The 12,771-nt window shown below is 42.1% G+C and overlaps 1 protein-coding gene across 36 annotated transcripts in view; it reads right to left on the reverse strand.

The window, feature by feature from the left end:
- The window catches only part of tjp1a (tight junction protein 1a), a 128,705-nt gene that overhangs the window by 47,653 nt on the left and 68,281 nt on the right, over window positions 1–12,771 (reverse strand). For 2 of the 36 annotated variants that reach the window (XM_085759678.1, XM_085759639.1), the window contains exon 1: window positions 11,795–12,345. The exons of the other annotated variants lie outside the window; for them this stretch is intronic. In XM_085759678.1, coding sequence (XP_085615804.1) covers window positions 11,795–11,818 — 24 coding nt within the window. In that variant the 5' untranslated portion in view covers window positions 11,819–12,345. Of the gene's footprint in view, window positions 1–11,794; window positions 12,346–12,771 lie in introns of those variants that run through there. 36 annotated transcript variants of the gene reach the window in all.

A 12,771-nucleotide genomic window follows, 5' to 3' on the forward strand; every position in this document is an offset into this window, starting at 1 on the left:
CCACGACTCTGTGAGACGATGTAACGAGGAATTGTGGATCCAAAGGAAATGCATACACTAGTTCAGTAGTTTTCGAATGATAAAGAAAAAACTAATCGCTGCTGGTGTCAAAACAGAAGACGGTTGGTGAGTGGGCCGCTTCCGCTGTGGAACAAGCTCCCGTTGGACATCAGGCAGGTTTTTAAAGCAAAACCTAAGACCCATTTATTCACTGTTGTATATGGGTCTTAGGTTTTCATCAGCGATGTCTTGTTAAGTGTAAATTGTTTGACACTTTGACAGGGCTTCAGACTTACTTTTATTTTTGCTAGGAGCGCAGTGGCCCCTAACATCAAATTTTAGGAACACAAGCAGAAAATTAAGGGGTGTAAATCGATATAATTAATTAACTAACATTTCTTATTTAATTTAACATTAATTAACATTTCCTTTTCATTCATGATGACAGATTACAGATTTTTGAGTCGTCTCTTCCACGTTTCACCACATTGTAAAAAAAAAAGAAAAAAAAAAAGAAGGTAAATTTACTGGTTGCCCATGTGCAAGTAGATGAAAAATTTACTTTGTTGTCTCAAATTTTAGGGGCAAAATGCTCTCATTTAGGGGCCCTGACTTTGATGTAATGCACTTTATAAATACATTTAATATTATTATTATTACTAAATATCAGAATTGATATTCAGTAAGAAAACAGGATTCCTGCATTATGAGTTGTTGGTAGTTGTTTATAAGTAAATTACCCCAAACTGCATTTTGTATTGTGATTCATTTTCATAAATCTCTCTTTCTTTCTCACTAAGAGGGATGTTGACAAACTTAAGGTATCAAAACCATAGAGAGCATTTAACATAAAGGTTATAAAAACATAACATATACCTATAATGAATCACATGCAACATGAAAAAAATAAAAATCAGGGATTAACGAAACGCACAAGTTAGAAATAACTGGTGGCCGTAGGTCAGGTGCAGGCTCTGATTGCTGTCTCTGACCACGGAGCCGATGTGCAGCGGGCTGTTCACTGCTCTCCACTGACCCAGACACTCAGCTAGGCTAGGCTAGGATCTCATGTGCAGCTTATCCAGCAGCAAAGTCATCCCAGCTCAACCACACTAATTGTTCTCCGCCTAGAGAGACGGGCAGAGTGTCGAGGTCACAGAGGAGAGCGATAACTTCTGGTGGGATTCTGACTTTCCATTTTTTCCCACAATCCCTCACATCGGTTTAGTTTCGAGCTGCGGTTTTTCTTGCAAACTTCAAAGTGTCAAACGGCCTCTCGGACGGCGGTTCTCTCCTGGTGTAAGGTGTTTTTTTTGGGGGTGTTTTTTTTGGGGGGACCACACTCATGAGTGAAATGTTTATCCAAGGCTAGAGGATGTTTTCTCTCCTTCAGGGTGTGCAGGTGCAGGTGCAGGCGGAGGTGCCAAGTTTCCAAAGCTGGAACTGACGCCCAGTCACATATGTCATGCATGAATATATCTGTACTGCGTGTAATCTCTCATCTGGTGCTGCGAAAACTTAAAGGTGATGATCGATGGTTGATTACAAAGTCATGGAAGGAAATTGCTTCATGAGTTGAGCCCGACCGACATATCCAACTATAATATTTATACAATAATATTTATTAGTGCCAACTAGTACATGGACACATAAAGTAGCGTGTTTGTTTTTCACGTTGTTTCTGGTTGACTGTACCAGGACACATGCACACACACACACACACACACACACACAGACGCACACAAACTGCACTTGTGTTTTGTTTTTGTGTCTGTGGAAACCAACTGTAAGCTGAAGCACTAATGGGAACGATAACCAGATCCAGCACTGGAACCTCTGGATTCAGCCAATCACTGAATACACAACTATCAGTACTTCTCGCCGACGCCCCGCCCATCACACACACACACGCGCACACACACACAGACACACACAGACTACAGGAATGTGCAGATAAGCAAACAGGGCTCTACTATGCCTGTTTCTCATTCCAACCGGTTTCCCTCACCTTCTCCTTCCCATCACACACTCAGTCTTTCCACTTTAACCTTTTCTTTCTCTTTCACTTTGTTTTCCTTTTATCCCCCCATCATCACCATCATCACTCTCTCCTGGAAAACAAGCACAAAATAAAATCTGGCCACGGATTTAACTGGATCTAGTAACCAGAGAGACAAAAATAGACAAGTTTCAGTAACAGTGAAGGTGAAAGGGGAGTCATAGTTTGGTAAATGGGCGTGACGGTGGCGACCACTGTGATGAGTGTTTTAGGTTTCTGAGAAGTTGCTGCGGTGTAAATGATTCAGTGTGTGAGGTCATTTGTTGTTCAAAAAGTCCTACATTAAACTTTAAAATCATATTTAAGACGTTTTGTCACAGTTATATTTACCACGTAAACCCTGGTCCTGATGCTGCAGCATCTTTTTGGACGGTGCCAACTTAAGTCCTTCATGGTTTTTCATTAACAATAATAAAAGTGTAGTTAAAGTTTGTGTCGTCCTGTGGAAATCTGAACTCTTTGTTGCATCATCCCGCTCGCCAAGTTCAGTGTAAAAGGTTGTTAAAGGTCAAAAGCTGAGCAGCACAGAGTTCAAAGGCTACAGGAGTGTCCGTGCTGTGTTGTAAATATTGGGACGTTTCCCCTTTTAAGAGTTTTATAAATGATGGTTTCACTTCACACTGTGGTTGAGTGAAGAAAGCTACTGCACCACACAGGCATGTACGCACACACACACATATACATGTACGTATGCGCACACACACACACATTAAACAAAGGAGTGATTCAGCATTAGCAAAGGGTCTCATGTTTGCCTGCCTCCACAGAGCACACACAGACCAAAATTAGCCGCTACCAGCAAGGACACACACAGACACACACACGTACAGTCTCTTCTGTCGCAAAGATTACCCACAATTCTGCTGAGATAAGAGCAACGTTTGAATGTTCAAACACAAACTTGGGAGGCGTTAAAACAAAATGCCTTTCAAATTTGAAGTTGCACAACATCTTTTAAAAACTACGCAACGCTGAGCCGCGCGACTCGTCGTCTGCGGATTCACATGTTGCCATAAAACAAGAAGCCAAGCCCACTCAATGGCATTCCCAGGCCTTCTGAGGACTTTGCCACAATAGGCATGTTGTGGGGCAGAATCTATAGTGAATTAATGAGTTACTGTTGGAGCGGCCATTTTCCCAGCACTCAACATAATTACCATTCCCTCAAGAGATGAGAGACAGGGAGGAAGGGAAGGGAAGGGAAGGGGGGGTTCATGCATTCTTCAACGAGATGCACAAGCACAGAAAGATAATACATAAACGACTCGTAAATAACAACAACCCTCCAAAGCAGAGGGAGTAACAGCCGTCAACGCACTTAATGAACTAATTACAATGTGCTGAGAACAAATGGTGCAGACCTGTAATGAAGCCTTCTCATCTTGTTATTGTAGTGTACATTAGGGATCGACCGATTATCGACATGGTAGATAATATCGGCCGATATTTGGCTTTTTTTCGATAATCGGCACCAATTAAAATTGTTTGTTGTTTTCTTAAACTGGTGGCTCCAAGTTCAGGGTTTGGGGGGAGGGAGGGGAGATGTTTAAAGGTGTACAGAAAAGAAAAATGAATTTGATCACACTATGGGTCATAACATTAGTGTAATAACTCATCTATCAGACGATGTAGCCCAAACTTTGTGCAAAATTATATTTTCAAGTAAATCTGGGTTGAAAGTGGGGTAGTTTTTTTCCGCATTGGATAGGCTAATGCAGGCACACAAATTATGCGTCACGCTGCTCACGATTCATCAGCAACTGATATTGGATCCGTCATCCGTCAATCAAACGTCTGACGTCTGACACACACACACACACACACACACCGAGCTCGGTCTCGCCCCAAGCATTGAATATCCCGCACGCTCGATAATGACCAATCAAATTTGTTTTCCTTACTCGGGCAAACTCGTGCAGCAACTCGTGGAAACTCGTAGAAGGAGGCGCGACAAACAGGACAAACAGCCATTTCTGAACACCTTTAAAGACTTGAAAGATGTAACAAAATTTTTTTGGACGAATGATGTACCAAGTTCAAAAATCAATAAAGATATGCGTTTAAAAAACCCATAAACAAAACACCACTATGTTGTTTTTTGAGCAGGTTGGCAACAGCAGGATAGAGGAATGACAGAAACACATCCATACTGCTCCGATGACATTCTTTGGCCCCGACCCAAGTCTGGTACTTGTCAGTATCTGCAGAGACCAAGTCTGAGTTTTGTTTAGGACACAGTCAGGGCACAGTGAATCACACAACAGGCCTGTTTTAGATGATTTAAATATAGGTCTGAAATTTGAATATAGATGTTTGGTAACACTACAGGCATGTACTTCACACACACAGGTCTGAAGCACCTGTAAACTGGAGCTGAACTCATTTTCAGTGTGGTTCTCGTTACATCACTCACCGGCCCTCATTATCATATCATTAAGAGAAAGTGAAAGCTCCTGCTGCTGTTTATGTTGTGCATCACGTGGTTAGTATTAAAGATATGCACGGGGCATTTTTGACAGTGGATGTACAGTAGTGAAACAAACAAAGCACTGGAGATATATTGGGTTTTTTTATGACTGGAAAAAGGAAAACCAGCAGATATTAAAGGCCTCACTCTTATGGGACGAAAGTGGCATTGTGTATCTGTCACCGATGGCATTACCGATGTGTTTTTGACTTTTATTTTTTGGGGGCAGACTATTATGCTCTACAGCGATGATGACAGGTCAGGATACAGAAAGTTGAGTGCACATTTAATCCTATATCTAGGACATGTGCACTATAACAGATTCAGAGAAGGAACGCAGCAGAGATTTCACACACTAGATTATAACTCCTGACCTTCATATTCATGTTTCAACGCCACCACCTTCAGCAAACACACTGGGAAAAGCAAAATAAAACACCAGGTTTAAGATCTGCTAACAACATGATGTCAGTCCTCTCTTCTCCTGCACAGTGTCATGACTAACTTCTCTTTTGCACTGAGAGGGAAGTATGATTTTATCTCTCGTGTTTGACCACAGAGCGGTTTATAGAGAGCACAGCACACATGAATAATAACCAATTATAACAACGATGATGGTTTATCTTTTTCACAGCAGGGTGTGAGAATAATTGCTTGATGGTCTGATCACATCACACGTTTCACCTAAAAAGGCCAAAAAAAATGACAGCAGCTGAGGATGATTCAGCAGAAACAATGCATATTAAAGGGATAGTAGCATTTTTTTTAAAGTGGGGTTGTATGATCTACAAATAGCCCCTAAATACTTTAATTGCAAAGGTCCAAATAAAAACTGCTTTTTTCCTGCACTTTGAAGGGCTGGAAAAAATTATATTATAGCGAACAATGGAACTGTGTATTTTTTTTCAGGTAAAACCTCTTTTAGGCCACGGAAATAGGCCGTTTCTTTGGGTCTGTTCACAACCCTGTATGTTGTAAATCTCTGGGCAGGGCTATGGGCTGGCGTTGCTAACAGGAGGAGAGTCTTCTACTGCAATTAAAGTATTTAGGGGCTATTTGTAGATCACACAACCCCACTTAAAAAAAATGCTACTATCCCTTAAACACCTATTGACTAAGCATTGTGGGGAACGATGAGTGGAAATCAGCCCAGTGACTGTAGAGAGAGAAGGGAGTCACCTTGATCAGAAAGAGGCCTGACATCTGGGGGACATTTCACACAGCTTTTATATCACCACTAGTGATGTTTCTCTCGTTTCAGCTACAGCGTGCTGCCGATACGTGACGTCTCCCAGAGGCTGATGTCTCTGTTTCCCAGACAGAAAAGACAGCAGCACGCTCGCCGCTCTACGCCGGCTGCTGCTAACACTGGAAGATGAGCAAAATGAAGAAGGAGAACGCAGAGCGGCGGCGGCGGTGGCAACGTCGAATGTGCGTGTGAAGGCATCTGGGGCAACAAGCCTTGGGATGAATCTGTTCCAGCCTCGTCCTCTCCTCCCTAACCAGCTGAGCCACGGCTGCCACATGCACTCTCTCTTGTCCCTCCCTCTCTCTCTCTCTCTCTGTCTCTCTCTCTGTCTCTCACAACACCCTGTGTCAAATCCCTTATGCCTGTAGTGGGAATGATAAATCCCTACAGAGACCTGCGCTGCCATGATGCCAGAAAGGACGCGGCGCTGCCTCTGAGTGAGTGTCCTCGCTTTGCTCAGGGACGACGACGATGCTGCTGCTGCTGCTGCTGCTGAACCAAGACTCAGGGTTGTACAACATTACACATCCATTCATCTCAATCAAGAGCACCGTCTACTCTCACTCTCTCACACACACGCACACACACATCTGACCAGCTCGGTTTTCACCGACAATCCTCCTTTTCGAATATTGTAGATCTAATCTGCAGCCTGATGATGGTGATGGTTTGGCTACATGACCCAGTTTTTGTGTCATCTTTCTCAAAAAATAAAAGATAAAATAAAAAGAAATGGACATAGCTGAGCTGAGCTGCATCCACACAGGTGGAGACCAATGTGGAGCACTTCCATCAAACCAAGTGTCAGAAAACAACCGTCAATCATCTATTGCACAAACTCACACACACAGGATCGTCATAACAATAATGTTGAGCCACAATTAGCTGGATAAAACTGCTGCCTTGCACGTACACACACACACAAACACGGGACAATGACGTTTGTTTTTTCTACTGTAGCGGTTCGAGTTAAACGGACGTAGTGTAAAACGTGCTTTACAATAAGCTTTATAACACGAAAAAGCCAAAGAGCTATAAGGCTGTGATTATGAGAGCGAGAGGCAGTCTTTTTAAGATCCGCCATGTGACTCAGATTATAGCCGATGCATCTCCCCCTCCCACTCCTTCCTTTCTCCATTTCACCCCTCCTCCTCCTGCTCCTGCCTCACCTCCTCCCTCAGAGGGCAGTTTCCCTCCTCTTCGTCTCCGTCTCTCTCTGCTATCCACCTGCCTCCTGCTGAGTTGTATCTGCCCTGGATTTCCCTCCAGAGATGAGAGGAGGATAAGCAGGTCAGATATCCTTGATAAAACACCACAAACAGCTGCTTTCCCTCAACGTTTTTTTATCTCAAGTGACAGAAGGGTGATACAATCCACTGTCTGCACTCCTTCTTTCAATGAAAATACAACAACTCCCTATAACTTGAATGAGACACCCCGCTCTGTAAATGTTAAAGCGTACTTTAAATGTCTTATTACGCCTGAAAACTGAACAAATTATACTCGTGGTGTTCAGATCCAGATAGGTCACACAGCCAAAAACACTGCAGCCCAGCTGAACCAACAAGCCCCCGGCTGCTGTCTTCGGTCTGAGCGACTGGCAGCTCTCTGGTCTTATACACAGACGGCTTACACCTGCACTGTTGAAGGGCTGGGAGCGCTCTGAATCATGGGACGGACGACAGCACGTTCAAAGACTCGCCTCTTAGTCTAAACTAAGATAAACGATGGGGCTTGTGTGCTCAATGTAGGACTGTGTTTAACAGAATGTTTTCTTTCTTGTGAGGTTTCCAAAAGGGATGCCCTGATCGCTTCTGTTGGCGCTAGTATCAAAACGAATACCTATGTCACATCAGTTTTACACACTTGTAAGCTACATGTGGTCAAAATCCTGTTTTGTTTTGATTGTACTTTACCATGTTAAGAGAGTTTCGGAATTATTCTGTCTTTATTACATTTAAAGTGACTACGAGGACTTTCGGAAAGCAGATGTGTTTTCCCACTACATTTCCCATGAGCCTCCACGCGCACGGTGAAATTCTTGGACCAGTGCAAGACGAACAAAAACGAAAGCATTTGCCAAGAATATATTCATTAATCAAGGACGAAAAGTCGGATGTTCGAAGACGATCAGATACCATCGTAGTTCCGACCATAAATGATAAGTAGCGATCCGGTGGCGTTATTCCCATGACCCGCCGGGCATCGTCCGGGAAACCAGGAAACCAGGAGTAGACCACTAAATAATAATATCAGATTAACTAGACAAAATTATATGTTTATCGAAAACGGACCCATTAACAAGTGTGGGTAACGTAGATTCATCCACATTAATATGAGACTCTTTTATAACCAAAAGCAAACTCCGCGGCATCTTTAATGATAATAAACATTCATATAAAACCACTGCTAAATGATCTACATTCATTTGTCACTATACCAACACTGATAGGCCAGTTAAAGTGGAGTGTACCAGCAGAAATTACTTTACAAACTGATGGTGCTACAGACACCAGACATTGATTGTACAATACTGTGGTTATCACTTCCCATCGGCTCTTATTTTTGAAAAAAGGGACAAGGAGACTCGGACAGAGAACAAAAACATCACCAGGACTCTGTTCCTCTTCTCAGCACTTGGTCCTTTAATTACATTTCCCTCCTTCAGTGATGTAAATGGAGATGTGTAATCATCAAAGCAAAAAAATACAGGCCCGCTGTGCAGCTCCTAATTAATACAGCGTCCTCCAATCCAAAATGCATTTTCCACTTATTTCAGTCTGTCCTCTCCACACACAAGTCTCGAAGCTGGAGGGACTGCTGATGCTCTTAATTACATTTCTTTTTATTTGCGGTGCATTCACAAAAGCAAGTAGGAATGGCTGGAGGCCAAACACAGAGATAGAGGCCAGCGTTTATGGTGGAGCCAAAGAGATAATGTGGTTTTCAACAAGTCTGATTTCAGTTACATGATTGATTCGTTTAAGAAAAACATACAGTATAATAAATTTAATATTTAAATAATACGAGTACAAATGTGATATATTTAAAAATCTAACAGAGCGATGAGCCGAATTGCTTCATAAATCCTTTATATTGAATAGTACTTATCTGTCTTCCTTTCATAAAATATTATCCACCGAGCACGGAAAACTTTCTCCTGTGTCTTTTAAACTGCTAACACTAACCATGTATCCTGGGATTACAAGACACACCAAGCACTCTGACAGCGACACAGCTTTGTGATATCAGTAAACTGACTGATTGTTTCTCTAACTGGGGAAAAATGTATTCATTAAAGTAAAAATCCCAAACTTTCCTGCCCTGCTGAGATGACTGTGAGTGACTCAAAGGTTTGGAAGCAGCAGAGACTTCAACTAACTTCTGCAACAGAGGGAACCAGCGAGGCTGAGCTCTCCTCTCTCTCTCTCTCTCTCTCTCTGGTGCCAGGGCGGGAGCTTTGGCACCGAACCCAAAGATGTTTCCCTTTCCGTCTCACACCTAAACAACTATTAGCATAATGTAAACTGTCATTTTGTTGTGAAGGTGTAGGCTTCAACTAAGACCGGGTAAGACAAAGTGCTGTGAGGTGTAACAACTGAGTGAACACTAAATACATACTGAAACATCCTCCCAACCTAATGATACATTATTAGCGCACTGCACTGTGCAATAATAGCATTACTGACCTCTGATACATGGGTCAACACACCCACTGTCTTCCTGGAAAACAAAAAACTGCAACATTTTCATGCCGTTAACAGTCGTCACCTATAGCTTCACATGCTGTGTGAGTAACACGGGCGTTACGGGCTTTTATACAAATATAACTCATCATCAGGTGGAGTTAATTAGTGGATAGGGTGATGAACCATAGACAAAGCAAGTAATACTTGTTCAACTGATTATTCCTCACATTACATCATGGAATCTATTACCAAAGATTTTAGTAAGGGGCGAGTCCATCTTACCTTTTGTATCTACTGTCGTTTACAGTGTTGGTTAAACAGTGCAGGGACCCCTGATAAACATAAGCACTGTATTATTGTAACTAACAATAACAGATAAACTTGGAATATGAGCACAGATCACCGTGTCCTCACTACACTGAGAGTTACAGGCAGGATGAAACTTTTTAAGGCTGTTTTCCACCTTCAAAAAACGTATACATATTTACTGTAACCGAAACACATAGGTTTTCTATAACAATGATCTCGCTACAGGAAGCAGTCTGTCAACAACAACCAGTCAACATGACTTCTGCCACTGCTACGCTCCTGTTTTAGTTTCATCCAACTGATAGCAGCCATGGTCATTTGTAGTGATAATCTGCTTTTTTAATTCCAACCCAACTTGCAGCTTCCTAACAGGAAAGCTTTTACTCTGGAGGAGCAACAGGAAACAGAGTCTTAATTAGGAGGGGTACCGAGTCGACCGACCATGCTTACTCATTGTTTGTCAAAAGTCTACATCAAGATCCTGACTTTCTTTTTGTTTTTTCAGTCTATTCTTTTGTCATCTTATTGCTTCAGGCGTTACTGAAAACGACGTTGCTCTAAGGAAATGGAAATACATTCACAGACGTTTTCTTTCAAACGTTAAAGTTTCACTACCAGAGGAAAGCAAACAACAATGTTCAAAAGTCCTACTGTACCTACCTACTGAGTAAAATACTTAAAAAACCAAGAAAATACAGAGTAAGAAGAAGAAATACTGAAATTACGAATAAGCACATGATGACAGACTCTTGGCTCATTACCATCTGAAAGCACAGTACAGTAGTAAGTTGTATGTCAAGGTGTGACTGTGGCTGTGGTACACAGTCCAGCATAACGTCACCACCGGCTGGTTTCGTCTAACAGGAACAACCGCCCAAACCTGACTATCACCCCGTCCAATAGACAAACACAGCACATTCCTGACTTGTCAAACCGAAATCTACGGTATAAATCTCCTCATAGAAAACACTATTGAACACACTATGTAAAATACTAAAATACTTAGGTCTAATATGATTGGCCTAGTTGAGTTTCATTCACTGTAACTTTGGTCTGTTATCAAATTCAAGTAGCCTACATTTTTTTTTTAAGACAGTGCAATCACATGGTGCATGACGGGAAATGTAAACTCACCTTGTAATGTACTAAGCATACAGTTTCATGTTCAAGTGCTGCTGTGAACACCTGGCCTGACCTAGTTTTCCCACAAATTCTGCAGGAATGCATCATTGATGCCTTATATATATTACATAAATCTGCACCAGATAGACGATCTGTTCTTTATAAATGAACAGCAAATTACACACACAGCTGCTACGGCGCTGCTGGTGAAAACAACACATATTAAATTAGTGGTTTCTAAAATTGGGATGCGCTTAAAACAGCCCCAAACTTTAAAAAAATTCAAGTTAATTTACAGGTCAAAGATGTCTACAAAGGTGAGTATGAGTAGTATGAGTAACAGGTGGCTGTTTGTCCTGGGTTGCTAACACAACCTTACTGGCATGATCAATATCAATTTTACATGACTTTCATGAAACTCAAGTCATATTTCCTCAGTTACAGTTTGTATCCATGGGGATTTCCTGTTACCTTAGCAACTATTAAAACTGTAACAGTGGATATCAACAGGTAGCTGAGGTCAGAGCCACAGGGATATGAAAACACACATGGGTGATTTATCACTGATAATTTATCAACTTGTAAAAAAGTATATGTTATTTTTAAACCTTTTGCAGTAAAAAAAAAAAGTAAAACAACAGCATGGCAGGTTGTAAGCTGTAGGCTACTAAGGTGTAGGTATCAGAATAAAACACCCTAAAGCACACACACACACACTTATATGCAAAACACAACCACCATTGAGCATATAGCCACACTACTACTACTACGTGGTGCATCCACAGCACAATTAACCACTGTTTGCCATTCAATTCATCACACTTATTACATGAACCCGCAGGATACTGTTGGTATTTAGCCTAACACTTGATTTTTTTTTTTGCTCTGGTTTTACTCACCTTATTTGAAGCTTTGGAGGACATTTTATTCTCCTATTCTGCTTGGGAAAAACCAGCAGGTCAAAAGTTGCTGCTGTCTCTGTTTGGGATAATCACTTGGAGGGAGAGTTGCGCTATTTTCCTTCCAGTTGAAAGTGTTGAGTGGGTTTTTCTGTTGTGTTTGTTTTGTTTTCCTTTTTTTTTCGCCCAGCCGCCGCCACGCCGGGCTGCGTTGTTATTTTATTTTATCCGGGACGACGGGAAACATGTCACGAAAAGCCGTGTGGAAAGTCCAAAGTTCATTATCTTATCTTCGTTGGCCGAAACGCTGGCGTTAGTAGTAGCAGTAGTAGTAGTAGTCCGGTCAGGTATCGAGTCATGGAAGAGACGGGGAGTTGAGGAAGAAGAGGAAGAAGTAGGGAAAAGGAGAAGAAGGGGGGGAGAAGAAAAAAAAACAAAACAAAAAAAGGCGAATAAGAAGACCACCTCACTCGGTACGTGTCGTCGCTAACCGCTGGATGAAAAGTTGGAAAGGGGAGGCATCACTCGGACGGTGTACAGCAATGGCAGGCGGAGTGAACCTCTCCCTGCTCCCTGGGCCCTGCGAGCAACGGCGTCGGTGCGGACCGAACCATTACACACACGGAGGGGTGGACCATTCCGGGAAAGCGGGGGGGTATTCACTTGTTCTTCCGATACGTGCTCGCTATTTTCACATTTTTTCACTGTATTACGTCTGATTATACACTTCTGTTTCATATATGATTCATTTTTTTGGTTTTTAATCTATTTTTATCGCGGCTACAACAGAGCGGCCACCCCCGTTGTCCCGTGTTGATCAACAGTCCGGGATACAATGAGGAGAAGCGACGCCGCTGTCTCTGCTGATGCTGAATGCTCACTTTCACCGCCAGATGATGGTTAATGTTGTGTGGGTATCTTTTTTTTCCCTTTTTTTCCTTTTTTTTCTTTTGCACTTGTGCTTCACTTTTGAAATC

This window comes from Trachurus japonicus, chromosome 3, assembly GCF_045865225.1.
Source record: "Trachurus japonicus isolate A0001 chromosome 3, Traja_1.0".
NCBI classification, from domain to species: Eukaryota; Metazoa; Chordata; class Actinopteri; order Carangiformes; family Carangidae; genus Trachurus; species Trachurus japonicus.